Raw genomic sequence first — 22,565 nt, forward strand, 5'->3', positions numbered from 1 at the left:
ATTTGAAAAAAAGGTATTCAACAGCTTATAACTTTATCTGGCAAATACATTTTTACAGTTTCATACATAGGCTATGGTACATGCTCAGTCAATATGCCATGCCTATATTAACGGGTCTGGGAGTTTAAAAAAAATATTTTTTATTGCAACCCTTTGTCATTTTGCTACCAGGCGATTAGCTTCAGTTTGCTCCACCACACCAACATTTAATTAACATTTACACCAACATTACTCGGCTGTCGCATCCACATTCAAAGTTGCTTGGTTCAGCAGTCGGGGACAGTCTTATACTGAACATTTGCGTTTTACATAATATTTTTATACTTTGTCCCCTGCCATTTTTTAATTCCTGCCTCTCCGGAATGTCTGTAAAACCAGGGATCTAAAGCTGAAAAACTTGGTGTTAATCCATCAGAACCAAAGCCAGAAAAACACGTTGTCTACAGGTTTTTTTGTGGTTTCGTTTTGGTTGTCCGATTATGTTAAGTGCCAAAAAGATCCCTGTCATAAAGACTCTCAACACAACACCCTTGGACCCGCTGGAAACATGAGTGCCTAGCCCCTGCAAAGATGGACACTCCCCTTGGTATGCAGTGTCATGGTGATGATTGTGACATCACAAGGGGAAAATTCTGCCTGGAGTTGGGGTAAACCAATGAACATACAGTTCAGTGTGGTAGACAGACATTACATTCATTTATTAATAGACCTGGCCTGCTTCCTTTTGCTTGCTTGACATGCTCTGTCTTTTGTGTTGCACTAAGCGTATACGTATGTTCTGCAGTCTATTCCTTACCGTCAATGCACTTGTATTGTTTTCATGACACTTGGCAGTTAATCATTGACCCTGCCAGTGCTGAAGGTCTGTTCCTGGATGCTGTGCCGCTCTGAATAAGAGTGTCTGCTAAATACTAAACTTTAATAGTAAATGTTCCTAGACTAAAGTGTGTAATGACATAGTAAAATCTGTTGTGTTATTTGTCACATGAAGTTAGATTAATCTATTAGAACTTGTGAAGGATCAGATGACAGTTATTTTTTGTCCACAGATGTAAAACCATACCACTTAGTTATGTGATTAAGAAAGTACACATGTATGTGCAACATCATTAAAACACTAAATGTCAATGATGTCTGCTAAATACCAAACTGTAATTGTAAATGTTCCTCGACTAAAGTGTGTAATGACATAGTAAAATATGTTATTCGCCAAGGTTAATCTAATAGGACGTGTGAAGGACCAGATGACAGTTATTTATGTCCATATCTGTAAAACGATAAAATTGAAACAGGATGTACTTTCTTTTTCACATAACTATATGTGCAAAATCATTAAGGCACCAAATGTTATTCACGTATGACATTTGCATGGCAATTTTACTTGGCACCGTAATGCTTCCTTACACTTAGTATAATAAATAAATAAATGAATAAATAAATAACCTACCGACTTCTCCGCACGTTTGATCTATGCACACAATGGTACTCACTTCACAATTCTCGACTTAAAATCGCTTACTGTTCATAAGAACGGCTGTGTTCCAAGAAAAAGTGGAACCCGAAACTACAACGAACGACATCGGGTTTTGTTCAGTGGTTACTGTAAACATTTAGTGCCATGTATCAGTGCACATATTCCGCCTTTTTTAAGGTTTTGTTCGTGCACCGTAACCTTTTATTGTACTACAACAACTTGGCAAAACTGTATGGCTTTATCACGTTTGTATCGTATGTAATTTTGCGTTCTAACCTATTTTTACAGTCTCCGGTTCTAACCACAAGCCAAGTTGACGGGGTAGATATCTCTGGTCACAGAATAAGATCCACCCAACCGGAAGTACAAGGCGGGGTTTATGGTAATCAAATAACATACAATGGTGCTGCGATGTCCCCGTCAAATCTCGGGTGCCGTCGCTTTGGTCAGTTCAATGTACTCGGAGCTCGGCAGCGAGCTTGCTAGATAGATATTAGATGGGCGTAACTAGCCTACGTAGTATGTAACACGATTATTGTTTACGGCGCAAAACATATTTTTCCTATTTATAGCAAGTTACCATGCTGCCTGTCCCTGCACAAACCGTTGGGGGTGGTGACATATTTGACACAATTCAACGAGGAAACATTGACCAGTGCGCGGACATCATTCAACTTGACCGCTCGACGTTGAGACAAAAAGGTGAGTCGTATTGTTCCGAATTTTGATACATCGCTGAGTTTGGCTGAATAGTTACCTGGGTTCGATATAAACAATAACTGTCATATATATCTACCTCTAGATAGCTACCTCTGCTGTATCTAAGGTTAGTTAACTATGCTTCCGTAGTGCACTGGTATCCAGGGTCCTGACGTCATTAACTATTCATTAGGCTAACGTTATTCCTCAGAAGCTAAAGAGCATCCAGTATCGGCTTGTTGAATGGGAACGGTTTGGTTCACTTCAGCTTATGTTTTTCCATCACCTAACTGGACCCAGTTAGCCCTTATGCAAGACACATTAACGTTGGCTCGCACTGCCATTTACAATTCCAGCACGCAACAAATCAGTTTCCTTTTAGAATACATTATCTATAGCCTGCAGATCTTGGTACAGTAACACGATTTAATTTTATCTGTATTGTTAGAGGACCTCACAACCAAAACAGTTTACCTGTTGCTTAACAACCGATCATCTTTCGTTAGCTTAATGGCTAGGCTACGTAAAATACAATGTATTGTAAATATTCGTATCATAGATGCATTGCAGTATTTTGTAAATCAAAAAGTAAAATTCTAGAAATACAGAGACGGTCACAGAGGAATGCAGAGTAAAATTCCGTATTGCTGAAGAGGTCATTCTGTGGAAACCTAACTAGAAATGTGACATATTTCTGCTTGACAGTCACAGATTGAACATAACAAGGGGGCTTGTTCTGTTCAATTTCAAAAATGCTATTTACTAATTATTTTTAAATGTTGCTTCTGCTCTATTTAACATGGGCTCATCAGTCTTCCGTTTAAAGCCATCTTTAAGGGTAAAATATAAAAATCCGGAGTGGGCAGTGTGCTCCTAAAAATCACCCACAGATATGTTGGATAGATCCCATTGAGATCTTCATGAATGAAAATGAAAATATTTAGCTATTTGTATTTTAGGCATATTTTTGAGGTTGCATGTGTTATGCACTCGGGCAGTGCTTACTGTTCCTTTTCTAAAGGTGAAAGGTCACGTCACTCACAGGGTCATGGGACCGGGTGACATAGTATAGGAATGACCTGCTGACAAACAACACCTCAGTCATTGGTTTAGTCTGGGAATTCACACCAAACAGGCCTCGTCTCCCCACAAACAAAGGAGAAAAGTGATCCACCTGACCTCCTAAGACAGCAAAATATAAATAAATAAAAGTGATCATGATAATGTTGTCATGTGATAGCCTATTTGCCTTTTTACTGTTTACCATGTCTACTTATGCATACTATGGTGCACAGAACTTCAGTTTGCCTCTTTCTTTAGTGAAACATGGAACTCCTTCAGTCATTGATAGTTTAAGCACCGTATGGGAACTGATCAAAATTAAATAGCAAAATGTCAGTGAAGTTCTACTTGCCCACTGGGACAACAGGCAAATATGATTCACTTGTCCAATCACATATTGTGTTCGTCCCAGACAAGTGGACAAGCCCTAATGGACTGGAGTTAAACCTGCAGACACTGCGGCCCTCCAGGACTGGAGTTAAATCTGCAGACACTGCGGCCCTCCAGGACTGGAGTTAAACCTGCAGACACTGCGGCCCTCCAGGACTGGAGTTAAACCTGCAGGCACTGCGGCTCTCCAGGACTGGAGTTAAACATGCAGATACTGCAGCCCTCCAGGACTGGAGTTAAACCTGCAGACATTGCAGCCCTCCAGGACTGGAGTTAAACTTGCAGACACTGCGGCCCTCCAGGATTAGAGTTTGCGGCCCCTGCTTTGCAGATCTTCACAATCTTAGCTGGCTTGATTACGGATGTGCAGTAGAATCTTAGCTGGCTTGATCATGGATGTGTACGAGTGTGCGCTCAGTGATGTGTGCGCGGTCACATGACTGGCTCACGAATCATCCAAGCGTCCATGACCTTCTGCGTGTCCTTGCAGGATGGGGCGGGTTCACGCCCCTCCACTACACAGCCTATCAGGGGAACCGGGCGCTGACCGAGCTGTTGCTGAGCAACGGAGCGGACCCCAACACGCCGTGCGACACGGGCCTAACGCCATTCCACTTCGCCTGCAGGTCAGACGGCCATCTTGCACCCGCTGCACACGCTTAAATATTCGCAAACATTACACCTCCGTCTTTCCCGATTCCTTTAATCCACATCCTGCAGCGTGGTGGGTTTCAGGTTCATTCCTGGTGGTTAATGTGCTGCACATCAGGGAGTCTCAAACTCTGCCCTTCACTCCAAGCATAATTACAGCCCCTGATCTGCGACAAGCCGCTAATTGTTCTTAATTAGACCCTTAATGTCTGTGAAAGACTTTGCTCTCTTTGTCACATTATGGCTGAAATGGCTATGTATGTCCGGACTTTTCATCAGTAAGATAAACTTGGGCTTTAATTTCCTAGTAATATAGCGAATGATTCCTTTTGAAAGTGGTACATTTTTTAATTGTTTAAATGCTCGACTGACAAGTAAAATAAGCAAGCTTCAAACTGCAGAAAATGTTGACACCTGGTGACTGAAACAAAACCAACAAGCGCAATTAAGGTAAGTTTAAGGAAGTTATTCAGAACGAACTTAAACGTCTGGTTTCAACAACTTAAGCTGTTCAGGGGTGTCTGTCAGATAGCCTGTCTGCTTTGAACTCTTTACAGAGCTAGCCTAAGCGTGAGCTGTGTGTTTTCCATCTCTCTCTTTCAGAAACGGCAATGTGTCCATCATGCACCAGATGCTGCAGCACGGAGCAGACGTCCAAACTGTGGATCACCAGGGCAAGACCGCCCTGCATCACTCTGTTGCCGGGGGAAATGTGTAAGTATCACTTTCATTTATTTATTCTGTTTTCCCCCTTTTACTCCCCAATTTGGAAGGCCAAATCCTATTTATCAGCACTCACTGTCACAGCAGGCGCCCCCTACTGGTGAATCCTCTGCCTGCAAATTGCACTCTTGAACTGCACAGGAAGTGTGTTCCTCTGACTCATGTCTGTGTGAGCCTGACTGCTGATCGGTGGTGTGGGGAGAGCTGGGGGCTGACGCCACAGGTTCCGGAGGGGACCACATGCTTGCCTGTGTTCTCCCAAAACAGTTTTCAGCGCTCAAGGCAATGAGTGCTGATAAACATGCAATTGGATGTTCCACATCGGTAGAAAAAGAGTATTTATAAAGTATTCAATAAAAGTTTTTAAAAAATGTAAGCCAAAGAAACACAAAAAACATTGTAGGCTCCGCCTATGGTCCCAAGACCTCAAGATGACATCAAGTATTGCACCATTCATAAATATGATGTGCATCTGCTCTAGTCTGAACAATCTGTCAGCATTCAGTGTTATTATTCAGTATTCCGAGCGAGTACATTGACCTAGCACGTGTTGGGATTGAGCAGTGCGCGGCTCCTCGGGTGACCGCGTTTAAATCTGTGCGCTGCTGCTTACCCGCTGCCTTACCGTGTGCGCCACAGGCTAGCCATTCAGTACCTGAATGAGACGGGAATGTTCCGGTTCGCCGACACCGACCGGTTCCAGCTCACTCCTCTGCACCTGGCGGCGTCCACGGGGAACTCGGACGTGGTCCGGTACCTCCTGCGGAACGACGTGAGCGAGTTGCCGGGACGACTCACACAGGGGCGGACCTTACGGGGCCGAACCAAAATACACGATTAATGCGCTTTATCTGTTTATGCACTGGCTCCATTTTAAAACACATAACCTAACATTAAATACATAGTCGTGCAATGCATGTTCTGAAATATGAAATATTTACACCATGTGTGGAATACAGAAAGATGAACGAAACATAAAATGTAGATTTTTTGGGGCGAAGTTGGATTTCCTGTGAGCTCTGAGGCTTCATCCAGGAGTGGGGCCTGATTGGCTGACGGGCTCTCGGTCTCCATGGAAACAGCGATGCGCGGCAGACGCGGCCGACCAGCAGGGGGCGACGCCGCTGCACGTGGCCGCGGAGAAGGGGGCGGTGGAGGTGAGCTGGCTGCTGCTCCGGGAGGCTGGGCTTCGTATCCTCCACCTGAGGAACCGCCAAGGCCTGACGCCCTACGACCTCTGCAGACAGGGCACCACCTACAGGTAGGGCTGCCCCTCACAGACACCTGCACCACCTACAGGTAGGGCTGTAGGGCTGCACCTCCTACAGGTAGGGCTGCCCCTCACAGACACCTGCACCGCCTACAGGTAGGGCTGCCCCTCACAGACACCTGCACCACCTACAGGTAGGGCTGCACCTCACAGACACCTGCACCACCTACAGGTAGGGCTATAGGGCTGCACCTCACAGACACCTGCACCACCTACAGGTAGGGCTGCACCTCACAGACACCCGCATCACCAACAGGTAGGGCTGCCCCTCACAGACACCCGCATCACCAACAGGTAGGGCTGCCCCTCACAGACACCTACACCACCTACAGGTAGGGCTACACCTCACAGACACCTGCACCACCTACAGGTAGGGCTGCACCTCACAGACACCTGCACCACCTACAGGTAGGGCTGTAGGGCTGCACCTTCTACAGGTAGGGCTGCACCTCACAGACACCTGCACCACCTACAAGTAGGGCACCACCTACAGGTAGGGCTACACCTCACAGACACCTGCATCACCTACAGGTAGGGCTGCACCTCACAGACACCTGCACCACCTACAGGTAGGGCTGTACACCTCACAGACACCTGCACCACCTACAGGTAGGGCTGCCCCTCACAGACGCCTGCACCACCTACAGGTAGGGCTGCACCTCACAGACACCTGCACCACCTACAGGTAGGGCTGCACCTCACAGACACCTGCACCACCTACAGGTAGGGCTGTACACCTCACAGACACCTGCATCACCTACAGGTAGGGCTGCACCTCACAGACACCTTCACCACCTACAGGTAGGGCTGCACCTCACAGACGCCTGCACCACCTACAGGAGGGCTGCACCTCCTACAAGTAGGCCTGCACCTCACCGACACCGGCATCACCTTGTCTACACACCTCTGATTTGTTCCAGGTTATAGGGCCAATTTAATTCACCTGTTAAACGACGTATATGATTATAATCTGTAAACTGTCCCCAGATATTTTAAAGTAAAACTACATAATGTCAATATGATCTTTCAGAGGATGTCTCAAAACCCAGCACCCAGCTGAGTGGAGCAGATATTTCATCAGTATCTTGCACAGTTCATATTACCGCTGTCCTTAGTAAAGGCTGTGATTGTGCAGCCAAATAAACGGGCCCTTTATTTCTGTTGCAGACATCAGCAGCTAACACAAATCCTCAAAAAGTTCATCAATGAGCCAACGGACCAGAAACCCAAAGAGTCGTATGGTAATTTGACTTTTTTATAGTTTTATTTTTTTTTATAATGATGCTAAATCTGCTCAGCTGTTTACGCACCGTGTTTTGGATGCCAGAGACACAAAAGCTGAAGTGAAAGTATTTGGCCGCAGAGATATATAATATTTTAATGTCTTGTGTCTACTCTCCTTTTTTATTAAATATGATTGCCAGTATTTATAAAGGCCTGCAGTCTAACAATTAATATTAAATAGAATCTGACAACCGTGCACACTTGCTGCTGAAAGACCATTCCAACCACCAGAGGGCAGCAGACAGCTACAGTGTGCAAAGTTCATTTTGAAAAAGGATGCCTCTATCTTTATCAATGATTGCTTAATGTGTCCATGCAGGCACATAAACTTGTGGCAATTTGTGTACACGTGTTTTATTGGCCATTTTGCCGTATCATCAGTCAAAGCTTGTAATGAAAGTCTCTCTGCGCTCTCAGGCATGTACTACTGGACGCTGCTGTTCCCGTCCGTGAGTGGCGCCGTCATCCTGCTCATAGCCGCGAGGCTGGGGGGCTACGGGGGGGTCTTCTGCGCCCTGCTCTTCCCCTGGCTGGCCAGGAGCATCCTGTCCCAGTACCACAGGATCAACAGTCATCAGGGGCAAGTACAGCACACCCCCGTGGGTCCCCGAAAACCACTGGGGCAGCACGCTGTGTCCTGGGGGTACTTTTTGATTGGTACACAGAAAGAATTGCAGTTTTAATGTCTTTAGCCTAGGTGTATGGCCTCAGCTGTAGGTAGCCCAGCTCTATTGTAATGATCATAGGTGAGGCATATTCAATATCCTGCTGGTTTATTAGAGAACATTCCTACACGTACATGCACATTTTAATAATTTTGCTTTAAAAAAAAAAAAAAAAAAATGTGTTCCAGGCTGCCAAACCCAGTTTACGTTGGAACGCTCACAGCTGGAATATTCCACACATCTGTCTGTTTTTACTACAAGATCCTGCCAAATATCCTTTGTCACAAAAAGCTCATTCTGGCTGCTAGTGCTAGTGGGTGGATTTGCTTTGTCCTGTGGGCTCCGAACCCATGCCCACCTGGATTAGTGATTTTTTATTTTTTTTTACCCACTCCGTGAATTTGGCGGTTCCTTGACCCCGCCGTACATATCTGGCCAGCCCCTACCCTCCTCCACGTGTCCATCGTGCACTTCTCCGCAGTGCTCTGGCTGTTCCGGAAGGTTCTAACCAAGAACCCGGGCCAGCTGCAGCCAGAGGATGCTGACCCCAGGTTCTCCAGCATAATGAGCCTAGTGGAAGCCAATGAGAGCAGCCGGTTTTGCATATACTGTGAGGTAAGACACGGACGTCCTCGAGCTTCATCGACACCGCGCAGCCTTGGCGCGAAGACACTCACGCTACTTCTGCACAGCGAGCGAACCGCGTGGACCTGCCACAGCACAGCTTTGCATTATGGGTCGGCTCGATGCTCCCGGCAAGCTGAGCAGCACTGAGGTGCATTTATGTGTGTAAATTTACTCTAAAAACGCTGGATACATCTGCTCTGGATTGTTTGTTTGTTTGTTTGTTTGCTAAACAGGTTATCCTACAGGGTTGGAGTCCTGATCTATGTGGTCACTTCTGGCACTACGATCTTTACTTCACTCTAGTGTGTTTCTTTTGCACCTTGAACTGTTGCACTTGTTGTACGTCGCTCTGGATAAGAGCTAAATGCCTGTAATGTAATGTAATGTAATGTAATGCTCTGATGTACAGTATGTCACGTTGTTTTACCACTGCAGTTTCATAACTTTTTTCCTTCTGCAACAGCAGATATTCTAGCAAGCAGCTAAAAATACTGACATATTGTCATATTGTCCAGGAAATGAGAAATGAGAAAAATTCAGGTCCAGAGGTTTCTCTGGAGTGATTCTGAAAATACACAACAGGAACGCGGCTCAAATGCCATAGTAACTGAGAGGAAGAGCTGCTAGGCTCTGTGAGCTGCCAAAAAACAGGAAGCTGAACAGAAACTTCAAAATGTCGCTTTCAGCCCGTTCGATTTCTCATCCTCACCCATTTCTTGAGGTATTGAGTTCTCCCGTTAGCCTTTCCTACGCGAGGCCAGTTCAGGGGCTGGAGCTGAAGTTAGCGTAGCGTAGCGTACCCAGTACAACACAGCTGGTTTTCTCCCGAGTTACCCGCAACAAGATATCCTGAAATAAACGTAAAAAAACTCCACGTATCACACTGGAACCCTTCTCTGGTTGTATGTCGCTAGTCAGGATCATGTGTTCGTTCCTCGTGCGTTTCTGTTGAGGTTTTCGCTCCAGTGCAGATGACAGTGGTTTCAGAGCACCATCTCTCCCCTCAGCTTGCTCACCTGTAGGGCATTAATGCGGGCAGTGCCAACACGGGCACCGGCCAGACTGGCATTGGCTCTGGCATAACACCAGTGTAACTGAAATCACCCTCACCGTTCTCAGGGATGTGTGATCAATCCTGTTTTTTTTTTGTTGTTTTTTTTTTTGCGATTGATCTGGAAAAACTGATTTTCAGCTCCAGAATGCTCAGGGGTCAGTAGCATTTGGCTTTACTGCTGAAAACTCTCTCCTGCTATCTCACGTCAAAGAGAGGAAGTGCGCTCGATGCATGTGATTACGGCATACCCAGGTCCTCTGCCGAGACATTTAGAGTCTGTAATCAGGCATTTCCAGATCAATGAGGGAAAATCACATCCCTTCATTGTTCACAAACCGTCTGTTCTTTTTGTTCTTCTGTTTTATAGATATTCCAGCCGGACAGCTGTAAGCACTGCAGGCTGTGCAACATGTGCATGCTGGACTACGATCACCACTGCCTCTTCCTCAACCAGTGCGTGGGCCGGGGCAACCACCGCCTCTTCCTCTTCTTCATCCTGTCCATGGCGGCCGCCCACCTGGTCTTCCTGTACGCGGCCGGCTGCTACCTGCTGGCCAGGTATGCCGCCGCAGCCGCGCTGAGCCGGCCAGCGTGGGGCGCTGTGGTGGGCGCGGAGGCCTGGGTCCTGGTGCTCACCGCCATGAACGCGCTCACCTTCGCCTGGGAGTGCTGGCTGCTGGCCGAGCAGTTCGAGGCCGTCTCCATGGGAACCACCACCTACTTCAAGCGCGGCGGGCGCTCACAGCGCCCCCTGTGGCGGCGCTGGAGAACGGCCGTGTCATTTCTGCTGGAGGGGAAGAGGCCGCGGCCGCCGCACGGCGGGGTGTTCCAGGCCGTCTGACGGTGTGCGTGCGCGGGAGCGCGGAATGTTCCGGAATGTTGCGGAACATTCTGGAATGTTCTAGGCCCCGATTCGTTTACATGGTCGCTAAGGTTGAGGAGCTGGACGTCCTGCCTTGTCCTCCACCTCTTACTCTGAAAAAAGGACCTTAAAAGTTCACATTTGTGCTTTTTGCTTTGCTGTAACTTCTCCGGCTGAACAGACTGAGAGACTGAACAGTGGGTTGTTGTTTCCGTACCTCCAAATAGACTGAAATTTTAATGAAGGATTTTACTGCAGTACACGTTAAACCTCTCCCCATTCCCTGATTGGCGATTGCCTAATGGACACAAACCACACCTCATTCCAGCCTCCCTCTGGATATGATTGGCTCAGATTAGTGACTGAACTGTCCTACCACAGGGTCCTAGATGGAAAAATCTAATTGCTGCACCTGTGTGTACTGTAGCTTGGCTCAGCCATCTTGGAAATCGTTTCAGTCAGCCGCACACATGCACGCTAATGCATTAGCGACTCGCTGGATGATACTGATGGGGATTGTTGTCACGGAAACAGTGTAAATAATGTGAAGCCTAATGATGACGATGATGATGATGATGATGGAGAACATTTGAGTTCTCACAGCGGGTTTACGCCAAGCACCGTATTCTAGTCATTCGTTTTAATGAAGGTGGGGCAGCACTGCCCATTCCTGCAGGCCTAAATGGCTGTACTGTGAACCTCGATGTATAACGTTCTATTTTCACTTCTGCAAAAGCTGAAATACCCTCTTTCTCATCGGCACGTCTCATCGACGCCAGGGGTAGGCAACCCCGGTCCTGGAGAGCCACTGTAACGTGATTACAAAAAACAGGATTGGTTTGAATTAATCGGGGTTAATGGACGCACTAATGACTCCTAATTGTCCGTCAGACTCCGGTGATCAAGCTCAGATGGAACAAAAACCAGAAACGGCACCGGCACTCCAGGACCGGGGTTGCTCCCCCATTTTACACAAACGTTTGTCTGTATGTTTTTCTACCCTGGAAATACGGTCATATTACACTGTGCTTTTAATGCTGTCCGGATCCAAGTTTGTACACAGTTTCATAGGTATTTTAATAAACTAGTGAGTTTACAGTTTAGTTTTTAAAGAAGCGATGTTGCAGACAGATCTGACGCAGAATGTCTGGATGGTTTTACTTGAACTTCACCGCTTGATTACAGCCTACTGCTCCATACTTTTTAATGTGAAATTGCTGTCGACTGAATAAAACTGAAATACAGACTGTGAATTTTGGTACATTCATTGCATTTTTTTTGTCTGCTATGGATACTATGTTATGTTTGATTCGACTGAGAACCAGATCGGACCCCTCAGGAACAGTCCTGTATGTCCCCGCTCTCAAAAAATAGTTGATTAAATTCATCCCAGACCACCTGGAAGGTTATAACGGGCATATTTCATAAAGCTAGTTTATCGCTTCAGATGTGCAGGCTGTTTGCAGGTTTATAAAACGATTAAAAATGCAGACTACTATGGTTCAAGCTCGGGGGAGAGTTAAGATTTGAAAATAGAGGTACAAGCTTATCCTCACAGCAATTTTTTCAAGCTAGCAGGTCAGATAGTAGCTATTAATAGCTTCCAGACTCATTTTAAATATGCAGCCGAAATGCCATTCATGAGCTGAGCATAAATCCACAATTTTCATGTTTGGAGTGAAATAAAAATGCTAACAGGCTACAGTTCAGACGCTATGGCCCTGATTGCTAAAAGACCTTTAACTTGCATTAATGGAAATTATTCAATTTCCTTTCATTTTGTGTGAGTGCCCACAAAAGGCATATTTAAAAAAAATTAATTTTACTTTAAAGTGTACGATCACAGACAGCCTACGCGATCAGAATGTTCTCAACTGGAACATTCTAATGCTGATGTAACAGTCACTACTGGTGATGGAAAGCAATGGAGTTCTAGAACACTTGACTTAAATCTTTGGGGGATGGGGGGGGGGGGGGGGCATTCAAAAAACCTGCTCTTTAAAAGGTTAAAGCTGCTTATACATTATACACCCATCTCATCTCTGTGTCTATATGGGATGCAGGTGATCTTTTTTAGTGCGGTTCTGCATTACCTGCCATGTAGCTGTGTCTGTTATGGTGCACAGAGAACCTGCTCAATGTGGCTGAAGAGCTCAGTAGCCTTTTGACTTGCGGCAAGATTTGTCTCCATACGAACCCGATGGCCGCTCTCTTCTCTCCTGCAGTCAATCACTGTTATGGACTTTGAAAGCCACCTTTTACGAGAAGCCATAGTGTCTTTCCCTGGGTCCGGTGTGCAGTCGTTCTACGTCCATTAGTGAAAGACACATATTTCAGCCTAATTGCACATAACACGTTTTATTTCAGTTTGCAGGCCGGAGAGTCGGAGAGTGTCCCGGTGATTATGTGTGTGTTTGGATTGGCGGGAAGCTGGCGGAGCCGCGGATGACCTTCTGGGCAGATTTATCCACATATCACAGGGGGTTTTGAGCCGTAATGGAGTCCTGCAGATGTGCCTTCTGCAGCCACGGCCTATTTGTTTCCATTATGGCGTTCTCGCATTGGCCTCCATTTCCACTTTGTGTGGAATATAAAGATCAGAACCCAGGATGGGATCTGTTTTCTAACAGGTTAAACAAAGATGTACAGCACAGCCTATGTCAGTAATATGGCCCTGGATCCTGAAACAGCAGGTTTGTTCATTTTTCGTTTGTTCATTGTAGGAACAACCGTTACGGTCTACTTCGCCTGAAAGTGTTGTCTCTAGAAAGCCAGTGAATATCAACAAAAGACATCTCTGTTGAGGCCTAGACTGAATGAATGGCCAGATACTGTATTTAACAATGCGTCTGCTCATCAATCAGAAAGATCTTAGTCATCAAACAGCATTAACTAGACTAGATATTTCAGCCACTTTTCCAAACTTTACCTACAGCGTCACCCTAAAACCAGATACAATCCCTGTCAATTTCCAAGACAGTGCCTCATCATTACTGAATCCGCAGTCTATATGCTGGCAAACCTGGGGGCGGCATAGCTCAGGAGGTAAGAGCGGTTGTCTGGCAGTCGGAGGGTTGCCGGTTCGATCCCCCGCCCTGGGCGTGTCGAGGTGCCCCTGCGCAAGACACTTAACCCCTAATTGCTCCCAGCAAGCTGATTGGTACCTTGGCATGGCACCCTTTCACCGCTGGTGTGTGAGTGTGTGTGTGTGTGAATGGGTGAATGAGCGGCATCAATCAAAAGCGCTTTGGATAAAATGCAGTCCATTTACCAAACCTAGCACTCATTGACCACATTCCTCCCTCTTGGCTTTGCTGGGTACATTGGCCAAGGAACAACGCCTGAGAAATCTGAACTGAATTCAAAGTGACACCATGTCCGCATAAATGTGTTCGCTTCCTCTCGCTTGCTTGGCTAAAGGCGTGCACGCGAACTAATAATAACTTTTTAAATCATGTTTGTTGTCTTCAGAGCCAGCGCTGCAGTTTTCACTTCTGCATTGAGCGTCTTGAGTCTCCGGGGCGATCGGTCGCCTGGGCGCCCGCAGCTGTACTCACGCCTGCCACTCAGGAAGTCAGATTTGCGCCTTTCAACCGTTCTGTGCTCCTGCTCGCCGATCGCGGCGTCGAGCTGTCGGGATAGGGACAGGAGTGCTGACACCGAAGAGCCATCCAGGTAACCCTGAAAGATCCTGACACTGATTTCTACTCGGTGGGGCTGACTGGAAACTGGGAACCTCAAGAGATTTCTTATTTCATATCATGAGATGACGTTAACATAGCCTAGTGTAGTCCCTTTTTTTTTTATAGAAACGCTACTCTGATAGAACAACGACTGTTCTGCAAAGCAACGTGTGTCTTGGCGGTTTTTAAAGTTGGTGTTTCCATATTTTTACCACCTGTAGCCTTTTACTGGTGTGGTTTGCTCAAATCTGATTTCTCAAGAACTTGTTTCTTTTTTATTTTGGGCTTCGCTTCTGACATCTAACATGCGCTGTTCTCCGTACCCAGCGGCACTGCCAGCAAAACCAGGGTGGACACAGGATGACCGAGAGCTCGGCACAAACCCATCAAAACCTAAACCAATCAAAAAACCTGCCGGCTAAAACAGCGCAGAGAGCTTCAGGTAATGACCGACCAACGCCAGCACCGCCTCACCGCTCCTAAGGACTGTATCGTCCATCAAAACTGTTCCCCGCCATCTACACGCACTGTATGTTTAACTTTATCACAACGGCTGGGGAATGCCGCTCAGCAGGGGATGAGCAGTACTTAGTGTGGCCAGCAGGGGGCCACTGCGCATCCAGCCAAAGCCAGCCTTGTTCCTCAGGCAGCGATGCACTCCGCAGTCTGGAGTGGTGCCAGGGGTGTTGTTTCCTGAACACATTAAAGTTTACAGGGTCATTATGCTGCTTGCCAGCCGTGGTACACTGCCAATCTTACATGAACATCGCTGCGTTCTTAAGGCTTTTCTGTTATATCGTAAACTTTGGCTAGCAGAGAGGCTGAGACGCCCAAAGTCATACAAGTGAACAAGTGGTCGAGATAGCTAGCTAGTTGTGGGCTGGCTGTTAAACTTGTAAAAATATAAAAATAAATAAAGGAAAAACCTGAATAAAGGAGTAGAGAAACATAATGAATGCAGATACTTCCATACTGGTTGTGCATTAGTCCGATATGTAAGGAAAAAACAAAAGAGCAACTCTTCCTCGGGTGACTGAGAACGTCAGTGCTGGACGTGATCAGACGGTGTCAGCAAGAATAGTCTATCAACAACTACATAGAGAGGGATATTATAGCAGGGTTGCTGTGCATAAACTGCTCATAACAAAGAAAATGCTAATTTGAGAGTTGAATGGTGCAAAAACCATAGGCACTGGTCCACAGAGATGTGGAAAAAAAGTGATACGGTCAGATAAGTCATCCTTCACCATATTCTCGACAAGTGGGTGAGTGCATGTGTGGCGTACACCAAGAGAATGGCATCGGTCTGAATGCTTGTCCCCTACAGTGAGGGGGTCCGGTGGCTCTGATATGCTGTGGGGGGCATTTTCTTGGCATGGTTTGGGTCCACTTGTCCCCTTAGATGGAGGGGTCACGGCAAGTCAATACAAAGTTATTCTGAGCGATCACCTGTATGAAAATGATGTGAATGGTTTGCTATGGCCTTCATAGTCACAGAACTCCATCTATGGAAGATTTTGGATTGACATGTTAGACAGTGCCCTTGACCACCATAATAATTTTTTATAGTCAGGATTTAATTTGAAACTTCATGCACTATATTTATTTTAATGACATTATCATTTTCATATCACTATGGCATTGATGAAGGAAGTGACCTCCATCTATGATGACCATTGTCAACCACAAATCTACAGGAAATGACACACATGTCTGAATGGCCTTTTCTGAATCCTGTTCCTCAAAGCAGAAAAGTGACCATTGTGTGTCACAAGCTGTGATTATGCCAATCGTAAAACTTAATAATATTCATGACCTCAGAATCAAGCTCAGAAAAGTGAATTATGAGGTAAAAGGTACTGAAACACCAGTGCAGGGCTCCTGTTATAGGAGCATTTACTCCTGAAAATTAATGTAAAAATATTCATTTTATTTCATTTATTTATTTATTTATTTGATTGATTGGGTGAGTGGGCAAGCCACTTGGCAGTCCCAGACTGAGCTATCAGGCTAAGTTTAATCTGTTGTCCCTGGGCAGGTAACAGTGAAAGACATTGTGTATAGAATGTCAATGTTAAAATACAGACAAATGAGTCACCATTTCTTTTTTTTTTACTTATTAAAATAAAAAAAGGAAAGGAAGAAACAGTACTTCCTGTGTAACTGTTCCACAGTTGATTTAGGATGCAATTGGGATGCATCTACTAATTAGTGTGCTCCTAAATTTTTCAACTCAAAGAGCATGTGTGCTTCTTAGAAAAAAGGTCAGCATTGAGCCCTGAAGTGCCGAAGGCGTTCAATGTGGTCAAACCCTTTCCAAAGGGTAATGTGCGGTGAGCTTTCTGGTGCAAAATGGCTGCTGCGCATCAGCCAGGTGGGTGCTACACATTGGTGGTGGGTGAGGTGAGTTCCCCTTCATCACTGTAAAGCACTTTGAGCGTTCGGAAGTTCGGAAAAGCGCTATATAAATGCAATGATTGATTGATTGATTTAAAAGGCTTTAACGACGACTAAACCATTTTAACTGGCCTTAATGAGCACCCAGCACCACAGGCCTTGTACTTATTCTGTTCTGTGCTACCACAATGCAGCCCAGATGTGGTCAGCTGTTTCCAAGCTAGCACTATCCCTTGACCGTATACAGTGGAAATGCGCTGTGACAGACACATGAGAAAAGTAGGTGGGGTGTGGTCAGACTACTGATGCAGCAGTGTGTAAAATATGCTGATTGGTGCAGCCTGGCACACTGTTAGCGTACAGTTGCTTAGAGATCCCATCACCGTATTGCGTCGCCTCTAACGTCCGTGGCTTTCTTCCATGTCGTAATGAAATTAAGGGGAGACTGAGCCTCCTGTTAAAAAACAGGGTCTGCGTTAGCATCTCCTGATTAATTAGTCTGTCGCCACGGGGACACAAAGCGGCCCTCTCCGTAGCGGGACAGGGACGTCTGCGAGAACACGCTGTTCCGCGCGGTGTCGAGCTGGCGGGTTCGTCCTTTGGGTTTAACGATCGCAGGCCAAAGCCATGCGCGGGAACGCTAACGTGTGCGTAGTGGGTCATGTTTACGCTACTCTGGTATAACTGGGGGGGGGGGGGCAGATTTGGATGCTATTCTGTAGGTCTGTGGTGTTTAGAAGAGGCGAAAAGCTGCTGGCTCTGGGTGGTAGTGTGGTGCTGTGTGTGGTGTTTTAGTTGTTAGTGTGGTACTGTATGTGGTACTGCGCATGGTGTGCTAGCGTGTTGTGTGTGGTGTGTTAGTGTGGTGCTGTATGTGGTGTGTTACTGTGGTACTGTACTGCATGTGGTGTGTTACACGCACACACACACACACACACACTGCTAAAGGAAAGGAGAGGAAGTCTGCTGAGGTCTCTCTCCGTTTCTGCTCCAGTGAATTATGGACAGTAATCATCCAGGCCCTTAATGGGCAGCTCTGAGTGGAATTAATTCTGCTGTGAGAGACTGAATAATGCAGCAGGGTGCAGCAGGGCAAGCGCTCTCTCTCTCTCTCTCTCTCCCTCTCCCTCCCTCTCTCTGTGATGATAGTGCCTGGCGCACGAGGTTTGTGGAACACAGGGAGGAGGAGAGGAGAGCCAGGTCATCTTGGCGTGCCAGGGAAAGGTGGAGGAGAGGAGGGAGACAGACAGTAAGAGACAGAGAGAGGGAGAGGAGAGAAAGAGAGACAGAAAGAGGAGAGAAGAAAGGAGAGGGAACAGAAGAGACAAAAAAAGGGAAAGTGACAGAGAGAGGACAGCCAGGTCGGACAAGAGGATGCGCAACAGGGTGCAGGCGGCGGGGAGACGCAGGCATGCCGGTGGCTGGTGAGAGAGCAACCCGGCGATGACAGCGATGCTGAGTCCCAAAGTCAGACAGACCCGGAGAGGTGAGAGCTAGCCCTTCTGCCCTGCCTTCTTTCCAGAGCTAGCACTTCTGTCCGGAGCTCAGAGTAGTAACCAGCGCTAGCGCTTCTCTCCGGAGCGTAGAGCTATCGGGCCAGCGCGAGCGGTTCTCTCCGGAGCCGAAACCTAGCAACCAGCACTAGCGCTTCTCTCTGGAGCTCAGAGCAGCAACCAGCGCTAGCACTTCGCTCCGGAGGTCAGGGCAACTAGCGCTATCACTTCTCTCTGGAGCTCAGATCTAGCAACCTGCGCTAGCGCTTCTCTCTGAAGTTCAGATCTGGCAGCCGGCGCGAGCGCTTCTGAACGAGTCAGAGCGAACGCAAGCAGGGTAGCGCTTCCTAGACCAGCGCGAGACTGCCTCTCACAGTGATCATCTCTTTCTCGAACATCGTGTTCACCGACTGCCAACGGTTGCGCGCTATTTACCAGGAAGAAACAATGGCAGTCACTGCATTTAATAACTTGGCATTAATTCAGTTGATTTTGCTCCCTGGCATATCTTGAATTAATTATGAAGCCAGTGTAATCATTCTGCTAGAACGTGCTGTACGAGTTTTACTTTGGATCAAAATCCCTGTAGCGTAGCAGCTCTGCTCAGGACAGACAGAAGCCTTGCGCTGGAGAATGCTGTAGTATATGCAAATATGATACTAATAAAATAAGGCAATCATTAGCCAGCAGATTAAGTTGTGGATAAAATACAGGTATATGCATACGTGTGGATGGTTATGACTAGCAGCTATTGATTGGTATTGACTCTCTTTGCTCACTGTTTTGCTGTTCAGATGTAACAGTATTGTCAATGTCTAGTTTTATGTTGAATCAAAGTTGATCAATGAACTTGTGAATGGAAATCTTAAGTATTTAGCATTTAAGCAATAATTCCATGTCTGTGTGTTCTCTACCTTTTGCAGGTTTCTGGTATCACATCGTCATATAATTATTTGCCATAAAATCTTAGTTGCAATGATAAACTGAGGACATGGTCCTAAAAACCATTTGTAATGCCACACACTAAAAGCCACAAGCTTTGCATTGTCTAGGCTGGTAGTACAACCATGGAAATGGAATCAATTAGTCAACAAATCAATGAACATTCAACACAAATATTAAGTGAACTATTGGCAAGCACATGTCATAATGTTCAGGGAACTATCTGAGGCGACACGGAGGGCTGTGATTGGCTGGTTTCGGGTACAAATGCCTCTGCCCGGTCGTGAAAGAAACCTTTAGTGCTCTTGTGGTTTTATTCACCTTCTGACAGAAAATAAAACCGGATCTGCACTGAGGCAGACCGCCTACGACTCAGCGTCCATTACTACACATATGTTTCTTTGAGTTACCGTCTTAGCATCCTGAACGATGCTTGCAAATAATTTCATTTAGTCAGTTCGTCTTCTGTGCTCACGTTTACCATATCCCCACTGCTCAGTCACACCCATGACTCCAAACATGGAGCCAAATCATGTTGTTTGGTGTTATACAGGGTAAACATACAGACTTGTATGACTTACAATAAACTCTGGCAATCCTGAAACTAAAATGGCTTCATTAAAAGTGTACCGTAGAAAGTCAACGAATGACATTTAAAAACGAATTTGACTGCCGATCGCGTGACTGTGTGGTTCGTAAGACTGAGGAAAGCGGTTAATATAAACATCTGTAGGTTTTGTTGTTGTTGCTGTTGAAGCCGTTAAAACATTAGCGTACTGTGCACAGCACCACACAGGGGCTCTGTGTTTCTGACTTCACCTCGCAGTCATGATGGCCCTCACAGCCTGACCCCTCACCTGCCTAAAACAGCCATAAGAACAGGAAGCGTGAACCACTGAACAGAATCAGAAGGAAATGGGATTAGACCTCCTGCCATGCGCGTGCATGCGGCCTTTCACATTCTATATGATTGCTATTCGACAGAAAATCAAAAGCTATATCACACTTAAATACGCATTTCACTCATTAGTTACCAAATTCATTGGTCTGTTACATTTCTGTTCCCCTTTATACACACGGCTGCACATTTCATTTGTGATAAAAAGATGGGCGTGCTATTGGCTCGGGAGTGTTGTCTGAGGCGGTAACCTCAGTGTCTGACGTCACAGACGGATATAAACACAAAGCATGGCTTACGGACCATAAAATATATTACAAATTACAAATTCATAGTCAATAAAACATTTTTTGAGGAAAAGCAAAGCTTTAACTCTCCATCTTTATGGAGAGCTCTGTGGAGCTCTCTGTTGATATGGCACCTTAATGCAGGCTATGCAAATGCACATACACATACAAACAAACACACACATGCGCGCACGCATGCACAAGCACAAAAACACACACAAGTTCACACACACACACACACACACACACACACACACACAAACACCTGCACACATGAATATTTCCTTGTAGCATTAAATGTTGAAACACATAAGCAAATCTAATGCTGGGAACTGTAGTACAAACGAGATCTTTAAACAAATCATTAATCACAGCAAAAGACATCAACTACTGCACTTCTATTACTTGCTGTCTGGCATTCTGAGCGAATTCTGCTAATGGTATACAAACAAATGAATATATTTAAATTGAGATGGATATGATTCAGAGGACGTTGAAAAATTAATTTCCTCCATCTGATTGTTCAAGGTCTTAACCTTGTCAGAGCTTTACCACACTGTTGCCAGGCAGGATGTACATTTAACTAATATTTCTGTGGCACTGAAGTTAAAGACAGCCAATAGATGAACCCGAAAATTAAAGGAATTCATAAATAAACATGCATCAGTTGCTTGCTGATTGATAGATTTGCGTTTTTACAAAATTAAAGAATGTAAATGAAAATCAAATGTGTAACAGCAGCATCTCTCATTCTTAACTCGAACCCACAACAGGTTATATTGTTAAAAAAAAATTTAAATCCAAGAGCTCAGTCCTCAAATGACTGCTCATTACCTTGTTTTGCTCTCCGTTTATTGGCTGTTTTCTAGCTACTGTGGCAACAGACACACATACAGAAACTACGTTTTCAAAGCTGGTGCTTAATTCTGTTTCAGAACCAAAGATCTTTTCAGGGAACGGGTGTTTGTATGAAAAAAAACGATTCTAATTCTGATTGTATGTAGAAAAATTAGGTCCCGGCTTATTTGAATCAAGAGACAATCACCTGGACATTTCATTTGTTAGAACTCGGACCGCCTTCTCCTTGGAAAAACAGGATTCAAACAGAGATACACACTTGTGATGTGCACCTGAAACATTCAACACTCCCCTTAAATGTTTCACCTCAATGTCACAGCATTGAACATTACCTTTAGGTCTCAACGTTCGCCGTAATCCTGCAGCAAATCAGATCGGCATCGACAAGAACCGCATCTTATTTCCCCCCCACGCGGTCACTTGTACTAAAGGTGGTAGGGGCCACATTAATATTTTATGCTGTTCCCCGCTTGTCCCCAATTACCCTTACAAGCAAAATGGTAAAATAGCCTACTGGAAATGATGGCACAGAAGAAAATGACAGGAGACATGCTTTTCTCCAAAACGAAAAAAAACGTGTCTTGATTAAACATGCATTAGGCAACTCGATCCGATCTTCGGTCGCTGCAGTCCGTGAGCCGCCCGCGTTTCGCGGTCTCGGAGTAGAGCGCGTGCGAAGCCTTAACTGAATTAACGGACTGCCGCTGGTCCCACAGACCCAGGGACCCTCGCCGCCCGGCCGCCACGATTGATCTGCCTGACGTTACGAGGGCTGTATTTTATGACTAATAAGCAGGGAGCGTCGTTTAATATCCCCGCGGAGACTCGCGTCCAAGCAGCAGAGTGGTTTTCCCGAGCTGGTCCTGCCTCCCCACCCCACCCCAGGCTACGGGGGTATGCACCGTCTCTAATGAAGGTTCCATTAGCCTGCCCGGTGACTTAATAGGATTTGGGAGGCTCTGCACCGTATGTGGAGACAACCGAGATAACAAACCAAACTGCTCCTGCGGACGAGAAAGGCCCATTATGAGCCCTACTTACCGAGGCAGAAGAAACTGCGATCGTGACTTTGCAATAAAGGACGCGCAGATAGACAGAGTCCAGCCCTCTCCTAGAAGCAATTTTCCCTGCCATCATCAAAAACAGACGCAACATAAAGGGGGGAAATTCTATTGATTTTCTCCCCTGAAGCCATATAAGGATCGTTCCGTGGTCAGTGTCACAGAGACCCAACAGAAATATTGTC

The 22,565-nt window shown here is 45.9% G+C and overlaps 2 protein-coding genes across 5 annotated transcripts in view; both read left to right on the top strand.

Moving 5' to 3' along the window:
- Positions 1–1,839: 1,839 nt before the first annotated feature.
- si:ch211-223a10.1 (palmitoyltransferase ZDHHC13) lies at positions 1,840–12,014 on the top strand. Its single transcript, XM_035399957.1, has 10 exons — positions 1,840–2,176; positions 4,116–4,251; positions 4,880–4,990; positions 5,639–5,771; positions 6,082–6,260; positions 7,437–7,510; positions 7,971–8,133; positions 8,407–8,489; positions 8,646–8,833; positions 10,267–12,014. The coding sequence occupies exons 1-10, from the start codon at positions 2,056–2,058 to the stop codon at positions 10,738–10,740; spliced, it is 1,662 nt and encodes a 553-aa protein (XP_035255848.1). The 5' UTR covers positions 1,840–2,055; the 3' UTR covers positions 10,741–12,014.
- Positions 12,015–14,270: 2,256 nt separating this feature from the next.
- Positions 14,271–22,565, top strand: part of arhgap22 (Rho GTPase activating protein 22) — a 32,201-nt gene continuing 23,906 nt past the window's right edge. For 2 of the 4 annotated variants that reach the window (XM_035399952.1, XM_035399953.1), the window contains exon 1: positions 17,864–18,327. In XM_035399952.1, coding sequence (XP_035255843.1) covers positions 18,285–18,327 — 43 coding nt within the window. In that variant the 5' untranslated portion in view covers positions 17,864–18,284. Of the gene's footprint in view, positions 14,437–14,771; positions 14,887–17,863; positions 18,328–22,565 lie in introns of those variants that run through there. The other 2 variants (XM_035399951.1, XM_035399954.1) reach the window with 2 other exon arrangements.

This window comes from Anguilla anguilla, chromosome 18, assembly GCF_013347855.1.
Source record: "Anguilla anguilla isolate fAngAng1 chromosome 18, fAngAng1.pri, whole genome shotgun sequence".
NCBI classification, from domain to species: Eukaryota; Metazoa; Chordata; class Actinopteri; order Anguilliformes; family Anguillidae; genus Anguilla; species Anguilla anguilla.

What these genes read in the sequence shown, in the direction of transcription:
- si:ch211-223a10.1 (XM_035399957.1), top strand. Translation starts at nt 2,056, where the DNA reads ATGCTGCCTGTCCCTGCACAAACCGTTGGGGGTGGTGACATATTTGAC. An exon ending in AGACAGGGCACCACCTACAG is followed by an intron (nt 6,261 to 7,436) that starts GTAGGGCTGCCC and finishes TTTCTGTTGCAG; the next exon opens with ACATCAGCAGCTAACACAAA. An exon ending in GGTTTTGCATATACTGTGAG is followed by an intron (nt 8,834 to 10,266) that starts GTAAGACACGGA and finishes TCTGTTTTATAG; the next exon opens with ATATTCCAGCCGGACAGCTG.